At 39.7% G+C, this 23487-nt stretch overlaps 1 protein-coding gene across 1 annotated transcript in view; it reads left to right on the forward strand.

Annotated features, from left to right (window-relative positions):
• The window catches only part of LOC121862341, a gene marked incomplete at its 5' end in the record, with an annotated part of 34559 nt that extends 13251 nt beyond the window's left edge, over window positions 1-21308 (forward strand). Inside the window, 4 exon segments of the mRNA XM_042360562.1 lie at window positions 3951-4110; window positions 4546-4660; window positions 10411-10986; window positions 17929-21308. Of these exon segments, the coding sequence (XP_042216496.1) occupies window positions 3951-4110; window positions 4546-4660; window positions 10411-10986; window positions 17929-18054 (977 nt within the window).
• Between the last annotated feature and the right edge of the window lie 2179 nt (window positions 21309-23487).

Here is a 23487-nt window from a genome sequence, read left to right on the forward strand (position 1 = left end):
CTGAGTTTACTTAGTGCCATGCTTGGGTGTTTGCTAGACATTGAATTAAACCACTTTTTTATAAAATTAATGGACCATTCTGTTGTCAGTAAGTCTTTATTGCATCCTTCACACGCAACCAAGTATTTCATGTGGTTTTATCAATATCAACCACGTAATGAAGTCCTGAATAGACTTGAGGCGGGGGAGAGGCGGAGGCAAAGTACAACGTGGGGGTGGGGGGGGGGGCAGAGATAATATGGCTCCTTGTGGTCACGTGACCTGTACTGACCAATCATGCTCGACGACTTGTTAGAGACCCAGGTTGGCCAAACTCTCCCTATTTATGGCTCTGATCTTAGTGGCTTTTCCGCCAAGCGCACTACCCCCCCCTCTTCATAACGTTAGGGACAGTGGAAATCAGTTCAAATTGGTGTGATACCTATCCACGACTGCAATACTTAATCTTCAAATAGACTATTTGGCCAAAGATCATGAAGTATTTGCTCACGTCAAGGTTCACCCAAGATTGTCCGGAAATCTTGTTTAGCTCCATAAGGATGAAAAACCAAATACCAACTGCCTTAGAGTTTCGGTAAGCTCTAAAATTGATCTCATTTGCTCATTTTTTAAATGTCCAAATGCAAGCAGTTACATAGTAGACTAGACGATCGTGAATTTCTTGCCGATTTCCTTGATAAGCCAAGTGTTGAAGCAATCGATGATGCTCTCAACGAAACAGCGAAACAGGGTATACTATAGAGCAAATATTAACATATATGAGCAGCCGACAATACCTTGTAGGTTACTGCGTGAAAAAAAATGAAAAATTCTAACACTCACTGCGTCTTGTCTGCTGGTGGTCGAGAACAAGCAGTCACCCGTAACAGGTCCTTCGCAAAATCTTACCCAACTAAAAGAGTATAAAGAAAATAGTTTCTTTTACTGCACTAATGACTCAGACTGTATGAATATTTTTATGGACGCGCAGAAAATATTTAGATAAAGGGATAACCGTCTTGCAGACAGGAGTAGTTTAGTAAAACGCCTTGTGCACCTGGCAGAAACTCAAACGAAGAGCATTGCACTTCCTTCCTGTCATAATATTAAAAGTAAACTACTTACACATTTGTTCACTGTACGGCAGCACGGCAGCACATTTATGCACGAAAACAAGACAACATTGGTAAGGCTAAGGTTCAACTAACAAAAGCTAGACGTGAATTAGGAAGCAAGAGCATGATGAAGGCTGCAGTTAAGATATATAAATGAATGCAGTTATTTTTCTTTTATTTTCATGCAATATAATACACTATTGTTCAATATTGTTTACCCAGTTTTATTGATCAATAGTTATTTTTATACCCTATAATAATATATATTAGACATGACATTAAAAACAATCATGAGTATTTATAACGAACATTTTAATGGGCAAGTGAAAAACCTTACAGTAGTGTGCACGCTGGGAGGGAGTGTAGCGAGTGGCAAGATGACACCTGGAATGTGAGTGGCCACTCTCCCTATCTATGACTTTGGCTCAGATGAGCCTGACAGATCTCTGAAGTACTGCGAGTTTCGTGGCCAGCGCACATTGCTGGCTGGTAATGGACGAGTTGACGGTCGGAATATTTTCGTAAGATGCAGGTCAATGGGTAAAGAAAACGCTTAAATTCACTATGGTAATGATATTTTAAAATAAATTTAGCTAAAACGTGTAAAAAATAAGGGTTAAAGTTGCTAAAAAGTCACGTGACTGCGAAAAGCTGTGATTGATTGTGACGTCACTGGTTGGCGGGAGCCGCCCAGCCAGCTGTGGTGTGTGTTGTTACCAGCAGAAATACGGGACTTGTGACCGTATGCAATGTAAGTTTTCGTCACTAATATCTATATTTAATGTTGTGGAAGGACTATAGGGACGACCTGGCCAGGGGATGGGCTTGAGATGATCACATGACAGATGTAATTTAACGTGCTTCATAGCTGGATGGCCGAGTTCTTGATAATACTCTACAATCATAAAGATATCTACTGTTGATAATTTTCTTTCATCTGCCATGATGAACCCTGGAAGTAGTTGTCCAACCTTCTCGACTGATCGGCTCTGTAAATAAATATCATTAGATAATTAATTGTGCTTTACTGTGCAACGCAGTAATGCTATATTGGATATATAAATATTACTGAGCACATTAACTAATTCAATGGAGAGTAGCTGCCCCTACTACAAATTTCATAATATAAACATGCCCCCCTCTCCATCTACACTCAATACACACAAGTGTGTGTGTGTATATATATATATATATATATATATATATATATATATATATATATATATATATATATATATATATATATATATATATATATATATATATATATATACACATACATGCAAGTAAATCACTGTAGGTGCGCGTGATCTAGGTATATGCTGATAACCACAAGGAAAGAAGAAAACACGAAGTTCCCAAGCGCTTTCGTGTAATTCACATCTTCAGGGGTGAGTACAGACTAGAGAGAGAAATACAAACCAAGGTGTATATATATAGAGGCGCTGATCACCAGGTGGGCCGGGCCACCCATACCGGATGTAGTACACAAAATTGAGCATTGGGAAAGTTTTTATGACCATTCAATATTATGGAGGGTATAGTTAATGAATTGTAAAATTCACTGAAAAATAGTTTGGTGTTAAATAACTGTATTTAGGTATAGGACAGAGTGTTCATGAAAGCAACATCTGCACCTGGCAATGGTTAACCACACCAGGTAGAGCAGCGTGGTTAGATCTAAGTGGAATCCTTCCCTGCTCGGTATAGTCAGTCGCTTCAGACGATGCTCTCAGAAGCTTCCTTTAAATAACTTTACAAACAAGTTTCATTGAAGTTATTCTAATATGAATCAGTGCTAACTAGCTTCCTCACCAAATCTCAGCAAATATAGTGCTATCATTTGAAAGTCGTTTACCAAGAAAAATAATTATGCGAGCCAATCCATAGGACAATGAATGCATACTTACCTTCCTAACTATACACGCCACTGCTGGCATAGGCTGCCCTCAACTTATTTGAATGAATTAGAAATATTGAAAAGTTTTGTATATATGTCAACTTATATTCTCAGTGTTTATTTACATCATGCAGTAACCTTTGAGGATGATGGAGAATAAGTAAAAACTGGGTGTAACCATGGCCGGCTACTGGCTAACCTATACACTACTGTAGACTGTCAGGGGCAGGCGAAGGCGACACAGAAATCATAACAAGAGTTACAGAAAATGTGAATATTATTGGGTATTATCTTGACTGTGGTGTGACTATGAGGTTCTGTTCGTCCCTTTATCCTTGTTGTTCTCCTCTTTTTTATTTCTTCTTCTCGGTTATCTCGACTTAAGCATCACCTAACCACTATGCATCTCATCTTTTTCTCTATTCTGCCTTTTATTTTTCTTCATTCTTCACTTTATTTTATCTCTGTCTACTCTTTTTTTCCCTACTGTTCTTTACGTTGACATGATGGTTACAATTTATATATTTAATTTAACCATGTTTTCCGGTGATTGTTGGCACACGGTAGCATTCTGAAATGGTTAGTCAAGACAGACAGACAGACAGACAGATTCTCTAGGGCACTCTACTTAATTTATATCACTCCTCATATATATAATTAATTAAGGGAGATCAGGTAAAATTTATGTCTTCTATACGTAAACCTACTTAACCCTTTAGAGGATAGGGGTTAGGGGTTTCTCCCGGCTGAATAAAATTATCTGGCATTAGCTAAAATACAATACCTAAGTGCGCCGATGTCCTCTGATGGATTAACTCACTTGGTAGCCCCCTGTAACTGTCTTGAATAGTTCCCTGTAACACTCTTGGTAGCTCCCAGACCCCAGTATCGGTCCAGGTAGCCCCCAATAACCCTCCCGATAGCCCCCCCAGTAACCACCCTGGTACCTGTTTCAGAATATATCCGCCACGCTCCCTGCATGAGACAGGTTAACCCCAAGTACAACCAGTGCTCGGAGGTGTACCACGAGAAGACCGCCGACCTGAACCAACTCAATGACGCCGTGGTGCAGCTCAGTGAAGAGGAGAAGAACAAGAATGTGATCACTCTCTGCTGGTGAGTAGTGTGGCAAGTCACCATTGTATTCATCTCAAGTGGATCTGTAATAATGTAATATTTAACATTATATTACAGTATGCCACACTGTTTCAGATGTTACTTGAAACTTCCAATATAACACACGTCTACGGGTTAATTGTGTGTCACCGAGTAGTTCTAATGTCATTTCTAGTTCACTAATTAGGTATAATGTCATTTATCTTGTCACTGATTAATTAAGTATAATGCCATATGTGTCACTGTTAGTTTATAATGTCATGTTTATATCAGAGATTGGTTAAAACACCAGCTGTGTCACTGATTAATTATCGATAATACTATTTCTACGTCACTAACTGTCTGCTGGGTCATCTCTGTTTCCCTTTTTGACCTACATTAGCTGATGCTTGGTAAAGACACCGAACTAACCACCAAGTGCATGTGTTGTTTCAGCTCATTCCAGGAGTACCTTCAGTGCTCCGAGCGGGTGGTGTTCGAGACCTGTGGTAACGAGACCGCACTCTTCACCAAGGAGTTCCTCGATCGTATGGCCGGACCCATCGTGCAGGTGAGTCCTTTTGTCCTGGCCATTGCCATGAGTACTGGGAGCGGGAGGGGGAGGTGCAAGGGGTGAAGGGTAGGGGTGGCAAATGTACCTGCGGGTACAATCGGAGACGTTCCTACGGTGTTACTGGGGATATTTCTCTGGACTACCAAGAAAGTTTTCCCGGCACTACCGGGGGCGTTACTGTACCACTACCGGAAACGTTTTAGTGGCAATATCGGGAACATTTCATTGGTAATACCGGGGACGATTCTCAGGCACTAATGGGACCGTTTCTCTGACTACCGAAACGTACAGTACAGTTAACAAGAGCCACAACTGGTAGAAGTTCACACACAGACACACACACACACACACACACACATATATATATATATATATATATATATATATATATATATATATATATATATATATATATATATATATATATATATATATATATATATATATATATATATATATATATATATATATATATTCAGCAGCAGAGTTAACTTAGAGAAACTCCTCCTCGACTCGACTAACAAGTAGCCGGGAAGTAGAACTTAGTGTGGCCAGGAGAACACAGGACTCGACCCGCCGCTTTACATCTGATGGAGCCCAAGTTACGCAAAGTTTGTTACTTGTCTTAAGATGCCTCGCCCCAGGTCCTAGCTTTTTTGGGTTAAGAGGGTGGCCTTTGAGGTGCTCTGGACCTGTGGAATGTGATAAGGAGGTCTTTGAGGTGGGCTTAGAGCTTTGATGTTTGTGGTTTATGGGGGCCAGAGTTGGTCTTGAACTCAGGAATAAAGGAGATCACAGGTGGATTGAAGTCTTAGAATGTGGAGAGGAGGTCTTTGAAGTTGGGCCTTTGGAATGTTTGTGGATTAAGAAGGGGTCTTAAAGGGCTCAGCGTGATAAACTGGCTCTTTGGAAGACCTGTAGTGGGTTAAGTAAGAGACGTCTTTGATGGCTTGATGCGATGGTTAATGGGATAAGGCTCTTTAACAGTGGGCTGGGGATTGAGAGTGGGCTGGTGAGTTGAGAGTGGGCTGGCGGGTTGAGAGTGGGCTGGCGGGTTAAGAATGTGTTGTGAGTGGGTTGGGGGTTAAGAGTGGGTTGGTGGGTTAAGAGGGGGTTGGTCTGTTAAGAGTGGGTTGGTGGGTTAAGAGTGGGTTTGGGGGTTAAGAGTGGGTTGGTCTGTTAAGAGTGGGTTGGTGGGTTAAGAGTGGGTTGGTGGGTTAAGAGTGGGTTGGTGGGTTAAGAGTGGGTTGGTCTGTTAAGAGTGGGTTGGTGGGTTAAGAGTGGGTTGGTGGGTTAAGAGTGGGTTGGTGGGTTGTGGATGTGGTTAATATTATTGCTTTAAAAACTAATATTATAATAAAATTAATTATAATGAAATATCTTGTTTTTTATGAGATATTTTGGATTATTATTGTGGTTTTTAGTTATTGTGGTCTTTAGTTAGTTATTGTGGTCTTTAGTTAGTTATTGTGGTCTTTAATTAGTTATTGTTGTATATTTATTAGTTATTGTGGTCTTTAATTAGTTATTGTTGTATATTTATTAGTTATTGTGGTCTTTAATGAGTTATTGTTGTATAATTATTAGTTATTGTGGTCTTTAATGAGTTATTGTTGTATATTTATTAGTTATTGTGGTCTTTAATTAGTTACTGTGGTCTTTAATGAGTTATTGTTGTATATTTATTAGTTATTGTGGTCTTTAATTAGTTATTGTGGTCTTTAATGAGTTATTGTTGTATATTTATTAGTTATTGTGGTCTTTAATTAGTTATTGTTGTATATTTATTAGTTATTGTGGTCTTTAATTTGTTATTGTGGTCTTTAATTAGTTATTGTGGTCTTTAATTAGTTATTGTTGTATATTTATTAGATATTGTGGTCTTTAATTAGTTATTGTTGTATATTTATTAGTTATTGTGGTCTTTAATTTGTTATTGTGGTCTTTAATTAGTTACTGTGGTCTTTAATGAGTTATTGTTGTATATTTATTAGTTATTGTGGTCTTTAATTTATTGTGGTCTTTAATTAGTTACTGTGGTCTTTAATGAGTTATTGTTGTATATTTATTAGTTATTGTGGTCTTTAATGAGTTATTGTTATGTATATTTATTAGTTATTAAAATTTTAATGGTTATTGTTGTATATTTATTAGTTATTGTGGTCTTAATTAGTTATTGTGGTCTTTAATGAGTTATTGTTGTATATTTATTAGTTATTGTGGTCTTTAATGAGTTATTGTTGTATATTTATTAGTTATTGTGGTCTTTAATTAGTTACTGTGGGTCTTTAAATGAGTTATTGTTGTATATTTATTAGTTATTGTGGTCTTTAATTAGTTACTGTGGTCTTTAATGAGTTATTGTTGTATATTTATGTTATTGTGGTCTTTAATTAGTTACTGTGGTCTTTAATGAGTTATTGTTGTATATTTATTAGTTATTGTGGTCTTTAATTAGTTATTGTTGTATATTTATTAGTTATTGTGGTCTTTAATTAGTTACTGTGGTCTTTAATGAGTTATTGTTGTATATTTATTAGTTATTGTGGTCTTTAAGAGTTATTGTTGTATATTTATTAGTTATTGTGGTCTTTAATTAGTTATTGTTGTATATTTATTATTATTGTGGTTTTTAGTTATTGTGGTCTTTAGTTTGTTATTGTGGTCTTTAATTAGTTATTGTTGTATATTTATTAGTTATTGTGGCCTTTAATTTGTTATTGTGGTCTTTAATTAGTTAATGTGGTCTTTAATTAGTTATTGTTGTATAATTATTAGTTATTGTGGTCTTTAATTAGTTATGATATTCTGTAAGTGGTTTTTAATATATTCAGTTAATTATCATGCTTTTGGAACTATGGAATAAAAACCTTTCTTAATTAGGTAATGTGGTCTTGGAATAATTAATGTTATATCGAATTTAATACTGAGGTCTTTATTGGTGCAGTTACCAATTTGTTATTGTTTTTATTCTAAGGTTTGTAATTAATACTCTTTGGTCTTTGAATACTGTAGTTCCTGTGGTCTTAACGTGGTCGTTTACTCGGTTTATTTGGTCATTTAATGAATTAGATGTGGTCTTAACCAACTCTAATGTGATAAAGTCTCCATTGGTCTTCAGTGGTCTTTGGGGTCTGAAAGTTCTATAACCCTCATGTGGTCTTTTGGTGTTGGTCTTCAGAGGTCATTGGTCTGACAGCTAATAATCTTGTGGTCTTTTGGTGTAATATTTTGGTCTCTTAATTTGTTTTTAGAATATATTCTACGACTGTTACTAGGTGCCATTAGGTGATTAAGTTATTCTTTGAGTTAGGTTAGGTTAGTTTAGGTCAGGTTAGGTCAGGTTAGGTCAGGTTAGGTCAGGTTAGGTCAGGTTAAGGTGAGTTAGGTTATGCTAAGTTAGGTTGGGTTATCGTTGGGGTGATAAATCTTAAAATTAAATAAACTGGGGTGTCTAATTTTCAGGTGATTCGTATATTAAATTTTGGTTGGAGTTTTTATAGCTTTTGCAAATTAGCTTCCCAGGTGTTAGTGGTGTAAATTGGTCTTTTATCCTCACATTATAGCCGATAATGGTCTTATTTGGTCTTGTATAAATCTGAAATGTTCTTTTAGTGTTACAATGATCTTTAATGGTCTTTCTGTTATATTGACTTGTAATGGTCTCATTTAGATAACTTTTTAGGGCTGAATAACTTTGATATTTGGTCTTTAAAAAGTATCCTGGTCTTGACTGGAATTCTGTGACGTAAACAAGTACTCGTGGAAGTTAACTGGTATTTTCTCATAATAACAAGTTGTTGATCTCACAGTGACATTATGGTTTATATACAATTAACAAAGTGTAAGTTGCTTTAGCGGATTTAAAACGGTCTCTAGTGTTATAGAGTGGGTTAGGGGTGGGTCTCTGTGGTCTTTAGCGGTGTATTTAAGATGGTCGCTGGGTCTGTGTTGAGTCGGTACAAGGATAGACTGGTGCATGGGGTCACGGAAGGCCTGCAACCTCACCAGCCTGATGCAACAGTTGCTGCGAGACCCTTATGTAACACACAGAGAGAGAGAGAGAGAGAGAGAGAGAGAGAGAGAGAGAGAGAGAGAGAGAGAGAGAGAGAGAGAGAGAGAGAGAGAGAGAGAGAAATTAGAACACTTTTAGTCGCCTAGTTGTGTCTTAACTGTGCTAAACTGTATTCATGTCCCTTTAAGAATAATGTTCTCGTTTTCAGATATTTTATGTGTTTGATCGAGAAGAATAATTGATGGAATTCCTGTTATGAGATCAAAGGGGAAGAAAATGGATTCACACACACACACACACTCACTCACACACACACACACACACACACACACACACACACACACACACACACACACACACACACACACACACACACACACACACTAATTAACTATTCCCACCAACAACCCCAGTTTTACTCTTCTCAACAAAATCCTTTAAGCACATCCATTACTTTCCACAATTAAAAATAAATCATTCAAGAAATTCCTTTAATGATATCCTTCACTTTTTAATAGGGGGAGTTTCTATTTTGGGAGGGGGGGTGGAGGAGGGAGGGAGGGTCGGGGGCAATCAGGTAACAGGAATTCCAATATTTACTTCTTTTCCTTTACTTGTATTAATAATGATGCCATTTAACCGACTTATTTTGGTTTTTTCTTTAATTCTCCACCAAAAGGACAGTAAGGTAAGACATAAGTAATAACGTTAGTCTGCTTCCTCTAACTGGTTCTCTGGTAGATTTTTTTTTTTTTTCATTTTCTGATTGGTTCTTGGTTATGTCTGCCTTCTGATTGGCTGTCATTATTTTATCCTTTATGCTTGTCTATCATTGGTTATCATTTATTTTTTCTCTTTCCTGATTGCTTTTTTTTTTTTTCATCAATTGGTTTTCCCCATCTTGTTTATTCTGTAATTTTATGTATTTCTTCTCGCGTCTGTTTCCTGGTTATCATATGTGGTTAAGTTGTTAATGTTTCTTTTATGTGATGACGGGAGGTGCTCTGATACCCTGCATTTTGTAAATCTTTTTAAAGTATTTCTGCCTTTAGTTATCGTCTAGATTATTAACACCTTTCCTGGTTATATTCTCATTTTATCTAAAATTAACGACTTTTTAAGTTATTTTTCCAATTCGGTCATATATTATCCCTATCCTTTTATTTTTGTCTGGTATCAGTGTCCTGGTCACTTGCCCGTCTGTTTGTCAACCCCAGATACACCTGTCTGTCTGTCTGTCTGTCTGTCTGTTCTCCGTATAAATTATTATGGGTGACAAACTCTGTTTAAGCAGCAACAGTGTCGGTGGTGTAAGCTGACGACACAGCAGTTAGGTTATTCTCACCAACAAGGTCTCGTTGGTGTTGTGTAGATCGCACTTATTATAATTGCGTTATGTTGAATTTTATAGATTGTAATTCTATTAAAGGCAACAATTAGGGTGTCAGGGACTACTTTTGTTGATAAAATGTTGCTGTTGTGTCGTGACCTCACACCACTGATGAGGGGGGTTTAAAGTTAGGCAGGTAGAGTGGCCATGTTCCACGTTTAAGAGTGGAATAACTACTGTTGTAAGGTGGCTGCACGTTGTCACTTACTACTTTGTGATACAGTCTACCCAAAACAAACAAACAAACTACTTGACTAAGATCTGTGTTAGTGTAGGCTACTTTTTGTTTAGATACAGAAGCCACTTACTCGCATTATAGCTGTTCATTGTTTTGTGTTGCAGGATCTATGTGAAGCTTATTCCTTTTCATTGCATTCATGTTTGCAAGAATCCTCCACTGCCACTCCAGGGAACTCTCTCCAGGCATCCACTGCCTCCCTAGCCGTGGCTTCCCCAAGGCCAAGCCACGGCTCGGACAGTAGCAACTTGCCAGGGATTCACACACTAGGGGACCCTGAGAGAGAGTTAGCCCTCCAGTCTGTGCCCAGTAAGACGGTACACTCATCAGTAGACCATCTGGAGGGTCATGTTGCAGTCTTGAGGCGATCTGCTGTGAAGTCTTATCAGGCCACAAGTGGGCGAACTCATGTGACCTCTCCAACTGACCCCAGCACGACACACCAGCCCCCTGCCACGGTGACCTTCACTCATGGCACCACTGTCAGGCCAATGACCTCCTTGCCCGCTCCTCCAGTCCTGCATACAGTCACTGACGACTGGAAGGTGAATCCAGATGGCCGGGAAGTGAATCTGGATGCGTCTGTGGATCGACGTGCAACAGGGGAGAAATCAGAGACACAGGCGCAGTCTACACAAGACGACGTAAATACCGAAACATCTTCGGGTTCCTCGTCAACGGTAGAATTGCCTGAGACCAACAGCCATGTAACCAGCACCAAGCTTCGTAGTCTTAAGACGCGAGCCTTGCATGATCAGGAAGAACCAGATTCTCCCGCACGACCAAATGAAGCCAACTTCCTTCTTGCGTCCCGTGTCTCGTCAAAAATACAACACAAGCATGAACAGTTCCATAAACCGATAGACACGGACGTTAGTCACAATGCATCATCGCTGCAACTCGAGCTTTTAACTCGTACACTGAAACTTGTCGACAACTCCTCATTTTCTCTTTCAAATGGGCACTTTGACAGCTCCATATTAACACCAATCTCTGCAAGTTCTTCTTCTCATTCTGGAGATTTAGACTCTAACACTCTCTCTTCTTCACTTCCACCCAAAACTTCCGTCAATCCAGAATCAGTTTCTTTTACGAGTAAGTATAGACAACCATCAGGTATGCCGAGACGCAGACTGGTGGGGTCTTCTTACACACTCAGAGCACCGAGGAATAATGCAACAGGTTCCACCACTATCAACCTTTCTTCTCAACGTGTGCCAGAGACCGCTGGCCGTGTTGTCTTGCCCAACAGTAGAAGGGACGCACACAGCAATGGCCAAACTGCTGTGTCTCGGTTATCAATGCCATTAGAAGACAGGGGCTTATCTCTCCCAAGGCGCCGACCTCGGGTTAGACACCCCCGGAAACATCTCCAGTCTCGATCACGTCGACCGATGAACAGAGAACAAAATAAATCGGATTTTGTGAATCGAAAAACATCGACGAAAAGAAGACCTCATAATAAGGATTTAGTACGCACTACTGGCAGAGAAAGACCACATTACAGACCAAGAAGACCAGGCAGGAGGCGACCATACATTGGTGGCCACAGGGTGGAGGTAGCAACCACTAATACCTCAGTGTCACCCACCGAAACCCCTGCGTCACCTATTAAAACCCTAGTGTCACCCACTCAAACTCCTGTGGCACCCACTCAAACCCCTGTGGCACCCACTCAAATCCCTGTGACACTCACTCAGAAGCCTGTAAATGTACTTGAAGGATCTGGTCTTAACAACAACAGGACAAAACAAGATCTTGGACCTTCATTAACCACTGAAACTGATGAAGCAAGAGTAAGAGGTGGACTGAGGGTAGATTTTAGGAGACCAAATGCAGAGACTAGCACAGTGCCTACTAGACGCGCTGGAAATGGGGTTGATCCTATTAATCTTCCTCGTGGATCCGGGAAGAGACGAAGGATGCACCGCAACAAACGACCACCTCAAGGCCGGGTGTTTGGTGCAAGATATCCAAGAAGGAGAATGAGAAATAAGAACAGAATGCCAGGACGGCAGAGAGGAGGTCGACTGTTGCCTAACGCTACTCGCTCACCTGGAAGGTTCGTGACCAGCCAACCACCCCTGATTGTTGGGAGAACGAGACCAACCACCACGGATGGTCCTCACCCCAGCAGATCACAACCCTCTTTTCAGCAGAACTCAGATCCTCCGCAGACCAACATGAGTGGTTCAAGTGACTGGCAAATTCACAGAGTTGCGGGAATAAACCGTGGTGCTGAAAATGAAACGACGATTAAATCTGAACATTTCAAACCCCCGACCATCTTACATGAAGAACGGACGACCACAGATGCTAGGTTAGGAGGCAGTGAAGGGATGGATTGGATAAGTTCAGCCCCCAGTGCCCTGGACACAACGACGCTACCCACTGATTACACCCAACACCTTTTGCCTCGTACCCCTCCTTCACCGTCCCTTCACAAAATAAGTCTTCCAATCTCTTCATCACCAGAAGACAGGCAAGAGCCTGTTGCAACAAAAAATGTAAACAGAGAATTTAACACAGGTCGAACTCCTAATCATGAAACTGGCACAGAGGAAGTGCAACTTATATATACACTCTCATCTCTCCCAGAAGTAACGGAGACAACCACTCCACTTACTTATACAACAGATGTTCCAACAAGACCTAAATCAAGTGAAGATGTCACAGAACCAATGAGTACAATGCAGCCCGTTTTGGGGAAACATGAAGTGAAACCTGATAGTATAAAACCAGTCCTTAAGTCTACAACCACCAGCACGACAACATCTGTATATAACGTGTCTGAGGACTTTACAGGTATTACCAGACCATCATCAACAAGTCGGACAGGACCAAGTGTCCAAGTCTCGAGAGAACAACAAACTGTGAGTTACACACAACCCCGGAGGAGTGAAGATGGCGATACAGTGGCGGAAACGACAGACATAGACCAAGTAACAAACCATAACAGTGTTAATGTGCACGAGGTTGACGAGGAAGACGATCTTTATGACTACTATTCCAGCCATTACGACAACATTGGCTCTAGAAATACAAATTTGCCTATTTCGACGACTGGAAGAACGACACACGATGAGTCTGCCAATCTTGCACAAGAAGGTGAATATGATGAGTCTTCTGTGCCCATGGAAACGTACGAGTATTATGAAACAGATACTACAACAGGGATATATGGTACTTCTGGCAGCCTCGAGTATGATTATGTTGAAACTACGACTTCTAGAATTCCCAATAAATACGACGTTATTCAAGGAGTAATAACGCCGGGACACAATGAAGATGAAGACCATTATGACGCGGAGGATTACCACTATGACGTGCTGGAGTATGATCGTAAGTCAGAAGACGATGATGCTTACAGCGATAATGACAATAATAATGTAAACAAAGACGAGAGTGATCGTAAATATAGAAAACAACCCGACAAGCCTGATAAACAAAGTCCAACGGAAGGAAGAAATATCGAAACGTATGATACGGGAGGAGATGGCGGCAGTGAATCCGTCTTTACCGCGTCTCCCGCAGAAGTCTTCTATCTGTGGTTCCGAAATCGTCTTCAAGAGGAGGTGGAGGAGGCAGTGTTCCCCGCCCCCACTCCCGTCCCTTACGTCATTCGGGTGAGAAAGGAACAGGAGGCTGAGAGGTCGTCAACCAACTTCGCTCCGGTAGTTCTGGAGATCCTCGAGTCCGACTTTATTCCCATGATCAGCCTCGACTCTGTTGACCTCGATGATGTACACGACATCAGTGATATTGCCAGACTAGAGAAGGATATATTAACAAATGAGTATTTCCCTTCAAGCTCTACTGATACTAAAGGTACAAAGAATACCGCTGAGACTCGTGGCTCTGTGAGATCAACTAGTAATATTATAAGTTCTGAAGAAGGTGACCAAACATCACAAGTGGAACAACAAAACACGTTGACCTCAAGTGTTACTGGTGCCAAAAATCCGATGAATGATGTGAAAAACACTGAACAAAAGACAACCAGTGGATTACCTTCAGAGGCCGTTGTACAAACCTTAAACAAAGACGCAGAAGTCGAAGGTGAAGAAGATAACGAAGTATCCCAGGAAGACCTCAGGTGGTCCTCAACGACTGTCACGCCTCGCCTGTACTCCAACCACCAGTTAGCAGGAGTGACCACACTTGAGGACTCCACTCCTAAAGGCAATACTGACTCTCATGCTGAAGTCGTTAATTTTTCAAGTTCAGCTGACGACACCTGGATGGATCGCCAAGTAGGTCACACTCCTGGTGATGATGAACGAACAAGTCTTCCAGACTCCACACCAATCGAAGCTACTGTCTATGACTCCACACCTACCGTCCTACCAACCCCTGTTCTGAAATCCACAGAATCCAGAATTAAAACCCACCCTACCAGCCACACCCAGAGTGGATATCCAAAACAGACTTCATCTTCCGTAGTTACGAGCTCCGTTACTCAGGGCGACACTACCACACCACCAACTGGGGACACGGAAGACGGTCCTAAGACGATATATCAAGAGAGACCTGGAAGTATCTCAGAATTATTGGATAACTTTACAAAACTCGAGTATCAACCACTTCATGTTGACAGGGAAAACGTGACAGATTATTCAGAACTTGAGGTTGAGAGTGAAGATGAAGGTGTGGGGGGTGACTTCAGCAGTCCAGAGGTGTCTAGAGAGATGCCAGTTGAAGCCCAGAATAAACTAAAAGAACACAGGGAGGCAGATTATCCTAGGAGTGCTTCAGGGTTTCCCTCTCCAGTTTTCGAAAACATAATTCTACTTGTGATTTCCACTTGGATTGTGTTATGATGTACGACTGTGTTAGCTCCCTGAGTGTTAAGTGAATAACTTGATTGTTGATGTCTGGAGTGTATACCTGAATCCTATTGTTTAAAGAGATTTCTTCTTTCCAAGAGATGAGATCTTGAGCGTCAGGAGCATGTAATACTTTGCTTAATTTTTGTATGTGTATTTCACGTGTTAATGATGATGTCACAGAGAAAGAATGACTTAATTTTTTGTGAACAAAACAAGAACAGAAGGAAGTTGTTTGTATTGTATGGAAAAATTAAACTAGAGAAACTTGTCTGTTTCGAAGTAAAGCAGTAACAGAGGAACTCTGTTATGTGGAAATACAAAGACAGGAACTTCGTCTACTTCCTGAACAAAGACAATAACAAAGAAATGCTCTCTGTGATTTATGCACAAAAACAAACACATTTTATGCCCAAGACAAAACAAAAGAGAATGTTGTTGGTGTTACTGACGCAGGGCAGTGACAGAAGACCATGTCTGGGTTGTGGCGTATGACTGTCTTGTTTGTCCGTCTAGTCAAACGTGTTCAATGCTACTGCCGCTACTGTTCGCGTCGTTGCACTACCCTGCTAATTACTGAGGAACATAAGGGGAGCTGCTCACGTTACATAGTTACATATTAGTGTTTCAACCAGTGAGGCGAGAAATGTGAACAGTCGCTTACTTGTGCTTCTTCTATGGTGAGGATAATGACCAGTATGATGATGATGAGGATTACAGTGTTGTTGATGACTACGGTGCTGATAATGATGATGACTACAGTGCTGAGGATGGTGATGACTACAGTGCTAAGGATGATGGCCAGTATGATCATGATGATTACAGTGATGATGATGTTAACTACAGTGTTGAGGATGATGATGACTACAGTGTTAAGGGTGATGGCTAGTATGGTGATGATGATTAATGCTGATGATGACTACGGTTCTCATAATAATGACGACTACGGTGCTGAGTATGACGACTACAGTGCTGCTGACGATGGCTACAGTGCTGGGGATGATGATGATGATAATTATGATGAGGATAATGATCATAACTACAATATGATGATGATAATAACCATGATAAGGATGATGATGGGATTAGAATAATGACAAGACTGATGAGTAATGATACTGATCTCAATGATGACTACAGTGATGAAGGTAGTGGATAATGATGAAATTGAGGATGATAACTAAAATGATAGTGGATGATGAAGGTTTAATGCTGACCAGGAGAACGGTGATTATGATAATGAGTTGACAATGACTTTTGATAATGATGATAATGATGACAAGAAGAAGAGCTGCATCGTACAGAAGACGACTAAAGGAATACATAACTAAATTAGCGTGTTCTTCAGCTTCCCTCCTCAAACACTACCTTGTGCAGGACACCTTCTGGCTTTCTGGTACAAGGACCTCCGAGGTAAACTGTGAGTGCCCCCTCCCTCCTTCTTCTCCTTCCCCTTCCTCCCCTTACTGCTACTGCTACATGTGGTGGTGGTGGTGCTGCTGGTGATGATGATGCTGTCTGCTGTCTGCTGTCTGCTGTCTGCTCTCCTGCTTCCCTAAGACATAATCTGTTACCGTCCCTCCTGCCTCAAACACATGTTTTCTACATACGTCCAAAATTATCCTCCTCCTCCTCCTCCTCCTCCTCCCCCCCCTCCCCCTTTCCCCCGCCGCCAAACTGACTTGAGAGTGTTGTTAAAATTCATACCCCGCGTCTTGTCAGTGGCGGGACTGTACATAAAGTCGAAGTGTCCGTGTCAAGAGTGTAGGGAGTGAGTGAGTGAAGACTTGTTGTGGTGCCATGGAGTGAGACTTGCACTCAGCGTGCAACTTGTAGCTGTATGAACTTTGATGGACTCGGATTAGAGTGGATTATTTACTTTTAACAAGCGCTGATAACACACACAGACACTCACAGCATTAAAAAGATAAACATTCGCATGGTATTTAAGTCATGCTGATCAATAAACTAGATGAAACCTTAACTGCTGCATGCTGGGTTAAACAGGAAGCTAACTTCTGCATGTACTGCACGGCGAACAGAAGCGGCCACACTAACTTATTGGTTGATCCAAGACTCTTTTTTTTTGTATGTTGTAAATTGTCTCCTGTTAGTTATCACAAGACCCGATAACCGCTTCGCCTCGCTAGTAACACACGAGCCAACTAACCCAGAGAAGAAGAATGATAATTAACAGTATGATAAATGTTACGTAATCTTTCCATTATAACTTGTTCAGTATGTTGTCGTCTTCCATGTTGTTGTTATCGTTTACTGTGCATTAATTATGAGTCAGGTTGTATTGCATAGCTATTTAATTAAACAAAATCTTTTGAGTTTATGAATTATGACTTTACTGTGATACAAAGAACAATGTAATTTTTTAAATGTATATATGGAAATTTGTGTTTGTATTTTTTCATGGATATAAAGTGAATTAAGCACTCCATTGAAAAGTCAAAATTTCGTATTTATAAAAAGTACCATCTCTGACACCTCACCAACTCATTTTTTATACTTTCATTCTCTAGATTTTCCCCAAATTTTTGTGTTTTAAGTAGTAGCTATTTTATCTGAGAGAAAATGATCCAGTAATTATTAATATAAATATCATGTTGATAATTATCATGAAATTACTATCAATATAATATTTATTATTAATATTATTATTAATATTATTTATATTACGTTTGCTAATATAATAGTTGTAGTAAGATACAAATACTAGCAATAATGAAAGTTGTTACTGCCTTTATCATCTTATATGTGGCTCTGACCACCTGTTTATGTTTACAGTTCAAGTGTGTCAAGTACGCCCCCGGGAGCCGGGTGTGTGAGAATGCTGGGTCGTCTGCCGTCGTGCACACCTCCCTCGTGTCCATGGTGGCTCTCCTCCTTTCCTTCAGGCACCTCCTCGCTTAGGACCGCCCTCAGCACCTACCCACAGTGACGGCCACAACAGGAACGTCACAGCCTTGAAGCCATCCTGAGAGGGAAGGACCTGTTGCTCCCTGGCAAGTTGATGCTAAGGGAGGGAATTTGGTGGACGTGAGAGAGAGAGTAAAAGATATAATAAAGAGTGTAAGTGTGATAATTGATTAAAGATTGGGAGTAAAAGAGATAAAGAAAAAAAGGAGATATCGACTAAAACACCGAGAGAATAAGATATTAAGAGAATTAAAGAGAGAAAGTAAACACCATTAAAATTACCATATCAAGGAGAACAACAGAAGAGAGAGAGAGAGAGAGAGAGAGAGAGAGAGAGAGAGAGATGTAACATATATTAAAACAAAAACAAAAAACAAAGGCGAGGTAAGAGACCAAAGGACGAGAGAGACGTTCATGAAACAAAGAATCAGACCAACTCCTCGAGAGACAAACAAATGTTGGTAACAAAACTACGCTTCATGTATGACTCCGTGGTGGTGTAGAGAAGTGTTCCTCATACACTCAATTAAAAGGGAATCTTTAATCACAACTATTTAAAGAATATGTGTCTGTATATATAAAAATAATAATAATATAAATGTACTACACTATTCAGTTTAAAAAAGTAAAAGAAAATGTATTTGTAAGGATTACTTGAGATAAAAAGGGACTCATTGATAAATATTTGGAATCACAGGGGTCATAAAAAAGATTGTCCAGATTTGAAATGATTTTGTATTAAACTCGGCATTCTTTTATGACCCAATACTGTACAGTATATGGCATGGTTAGGTCAGGTTTGTATGCCGGTGTATATCATTACGTACCAATGCTCGTGAACTGTATCCATTGTTCCATCCTTCAAAATCACTTTAATATAATGATGACAATATTTAATACAGTGTACAGTCAAATCTGTCCTGAGCACAAGAGAAGGTGTCAGGTGTTGTGGCTAGGTGAGGTGTATTTATGCTGAGGGACCAAAGTAGGTTCCAAATATTGACGTAGACTTATAAAAATCATTTTTTATTACTGTAAAGTCTTTCAAGCTCAGGTTTTGAGAGTTGACATATGAATGTAGATTATCAATTAGGATCTATTCATCTAGCCACATATGTAGATACATTAATTAGAAATATATTGTACTGTACTCACCAGAAGTTGTAGGCCTAGAGATGATGAGACAACACAGCATGACACAAGGGCTGCCTATATCTCTTATCGTGTTGATTCTTTGGAGATTTTAGGAGTCTCTCTCTCTCTCTCTCTCTCTTCCTGTGGCTCACAACTCCACAGTACAGTCGTGTCCCATACTTCATTCAGAAGTCACATCCCCAAATCTAAAACATTGCGCCTTACAGAGATTGTATCTTAGTGAGGTTTTTCTGTTCAAGTATATTAATTATTGTGTTATGGGACTGTGGTGGGGAGAGTGTGCGCCTTGACGAGAGATAACATCTGTGTGAGAGTGTCTGTCAGTCTTAACACCATGTATTATATTGTGAGGGATAAACAATCTAAGACTACTTCATCAAGGAAGACTAGCACTGGTTAAACCCATTCACAGCTACTTAGGTCATCTTTTACGAGCTGTTCACTGTCTTTAGTGATAGAGCAACAAGTGTACTACACATATATGTGGGAATAAGTAATGCAGTACATATTTATTAAGATCAAATGGAAAACATTAATTATATACAGGTACATTCAGAAGCATTAATTGCCCCCCCCCCACCCCCCCCAGTAGCCGGATCCACGGCAAGTGAAGGCCTGGCGATCCGACAAACCCTTCTCCCTCCCCCATCTCCTGCTTAAACGTTGCTGGGTAGTTTTGGAACTATCGTGGCTGGCGATGTTGCATTGTATCAATATCGGCCTTCACTGGTTGTGGATCCGGCTGTGAGGGGATGGGGGCAATTACTGCTTCTGACTATGCAGTCAACGACACAAGTATCTTCCCAGTTTTGTCTGATGATTATTTAAACTCTCTGGGATAAAATGAAAGCCTAACCTTGACTACATATTGTCGGTTGGTTATACCTGACAAAATCGAAGCTCTGAGTTGTTCACCGGATGATGGTTCAAAATATTCGAGGCCATTTAATTTCCCAGATGAGGATAACCGACACATGTACTTAATAATAACTATACATCGAAGAAACTGAAAATAATATGCAATTCAATGACATGTCCACCTATGAGCCAACCAAACGTAGACGTTTTTCCCTCATATCAGCTCATGAAGCATTAACCATTGTCAGCATCGAGTTGTATTCTCGTGTATATCGAAACTGATCCTTTTATATGGAAGCCACAGTGAAGCAAATAATCTCGTGAACGCAACACACCTAGTACAGGAAGAGTAACTCGGAGGCATGAGACCGCGAGGAGCTATGATTTGTTGTATAGGAGTGGTGTGGGTTCAGTGAAGATAACAGAGAGATAAGCACAAAAACTTCTCACAAGTGTGTATTCCTTCACACCTTGATGGCAAGAGACCGTTCAGGCCACTCTCTCAACAACACTATGAATAACAAAGAATTACAGAATGCACACAAGCTAGGCCTACACGCAGTAGACCTAACATGAAGGAAGAGTTGCAACTGCAATCCACATCATGAACGTTAGTGCGGTAGTGTAGACACTGAATTCACCAAGTGTTCACTCGCACATCCCAGCCATTGAACCTACATTAACACAACGCTACCAGAAACATTCGGACTTTGCGAGGATTGTTGCACGTCCTAATATTGCACTCCTTGTCTGGTCGGTCGCCCAGATCACTAGACCTAAACCCTATTGAGGACTTGGGATGGATGTGATGCACAAAATAAGTGCAATTCAACATAGAGACAAGCAGATATTACACACCACTTTGTTTAATCAATGCCGAGAAGGCTCCAACAAGTAATAGAAGGTAATGGTGCACAAAGTAATGGTACACACGCCAAGTACTGATGTGTTCCTAGTAACATTAAAATATTGCCTCACCTTAAATTTACAGATGTCCTGTATTTCGTGTGAACTATTGTATTCCTATATTTAAGTAACTAGAAGTGCAATATGAATTGCATATTTACAATGACAAGGGGGTGATAAAATATGATTTATAACACTGGTTGACCATTCAGGTACGGTTTTGGGTTGATAAAGTTGACAGCTATATAGTTGTTAGTTTGCTTCAGAACGCAATATAAAAGGATATTGTTAGGAGTTTTTAGCTGTAAAAAGATGCCCCGCCCCCTCAAGAGTTAATAAATTTGTTCATTTATTTATTAACATAACGCAGTAATACTACATTATGTAAAAACAAAATTTTTAAAGATCAGAATCACATTGAAATACTACACTACCGTTAGCAGGGGCGGGGAAAATATAAAGTTGTTCGTAGTCATATTTCACGCCTCTGTTGACGGTCGTGTAATATTTCAAGATGATTCTGATCTTTAAAAATTTTGTTTTTACATAATGTGGTATTACTGTTACGTTATTTGTCTTAGTATGCCTTATTGTGGGTAAAAATAAGTATACCTGTATATTAAATGCGTCCTCCGAAAGCGTGAATTTGCTACCAGAGTTTAACAGTTAATTCATGTATAATACTTCTGATAAACTTCCTACGTGCTAATGTTTGAAATAATGAATGTACTGTATACATCTTTATATAATTTAGCTAAATATCTTTCCCGTCAGAAGCGGTCATTCCAACGATTATGAATAAACTCATTTAGAAATACATCATTACTACAGGACAAAATCAGACAGGTTTGCAACAGCCTGAAACTTTTGAGGGGGCGAGGTATCTTTTCTCAGCTGGGAAAAAAAGACTATGTCATCACACCACACTCGGCCTCGTGGTATACAATAGTTACCTCATAATTGTGCGTGTTTGGTTATCGTGTCAAGAGCTGAATACTTGGTAGCGTGAGACTGATGGATAAGCTGTGGAGCCAAGTTTGTGGTACATGTTAAAATGAACTTAACATAATACTGTATAGGTTATTTATAAGGAAGGGGTTTATAATTATGGAACTCAGATAAGCATATAAAAACATTGCTTTATCACTAATTTTCTAGTTTTGCATAATTTTCACAGTCGTGTTGAGTGTGTTGCTCACATACAGTGCCCTCTACTGTTCTCATTCTCCAGCCGTGGTTGCTATCGGCTATTACCCGACACAGTAAATAGTGTAACTGGCTACTTATTTACAAGGATCATTTGGCTGCCAGTTGTTCAGTTCAGTGATGGGTGGCATCGGATGGTTCGACTTTCCGTGATGTATTCACCAAAAGTTGGGAAGATGGTTGTGTCTTTGTCCGTGTATAAATAAATGTGTGATGTGCACACACACACACACACACACACACACACACACACACACACACACACACACACACACACACACACACATACACACACACCATTTAAGGCCAGTATATGTTACAGTTTCACTAGTACTGAAGGTAACTTGTAAATTGAAGAGTATTATTTTAATAAACAGAATTTTAATCTTTTGCAAAAATGAAAATGAAAACATTTTCTTTCTTGAATATATACAGAAACACATCCAAAAATCATCTACTGTATTCGTTCATTGTTCGAAAGGACTCCTAACATTTTCTGCCTGTAAGCGACTTGATAACGAGCTGATTAGGTCTCTCGCATGCATGAGACGATAAGCTTGAAACTTTCCTTCTCACCTGCGCTCAGTGCAGTTCTCAGTACTTAGGAAGTGTTTTGCTTCACTACAAGAGTTTGCTCACTTGTGTACACTGGAAAATTTTGTTTACATTTGATTATATAAAATAAATTAAACACTTTTCCTCGCTGCTGTTGTACACATCTCAATCCAGGTGCTTCTGCATTCCACGGTTGTTTTCTGTGGGTGTGTTCTGTGGCTGCATCCCATGGTCGATGGCTCTTGTACGTTGCTTTATCACTAGTTATTTTTCTAGTTTTGCATATTTTTCACAGTTGTGAGGAAGAGTGCGTTGGCCTTGTGTTGAGTGTGTTGCTCACATACAGTGCCCCCTACTATTCTCATTCCCCAGCTCTGGTTGTAACATTAAACATTGTATATACAACTTCGAAACCAATATATAGCTTTATATAACTGAAACCAATGTATAAGAATTTGGCTTGAAAAACCAATATTTAGATATATAGTTTTCAAACCAAAATATTAATATGCAATGTGAAAGCAGTGTATAATATACACATACAACTACTTAAGCAATGTATAATACAAATACAACATGAAAATCAGAGTATAGACCGTCGAAACTCAGAAAATAATGTATAGTTAAAGCCGAAACATGCGCTTAATATCGTCACGACCACGACAATGCCCCTATAAAGTATCCGCCGACCGACAGGCCTCAGCAGAAATGAACTAGGTGTCGTCTTGTGGCTCGAGTCTAATAATA

This window comes from Homarus americanus, unplaced genomic scaffold (assembly GCF_018991925.1).
Source record: "Homarus americanus isolate GMGI-L3 unplaced genomic scaffold, GMGI_Hamer_2.0 scaffold31037, whole genome shotgun sequence".
In the NCBI taxonomy this organism is placed as follows: domain Eukaryota; kingdom Metazoa; phylum Arthropoda; class Malacostraca; order Decapoda; family Nephropidae; genus Homarus; species Homarus americanus.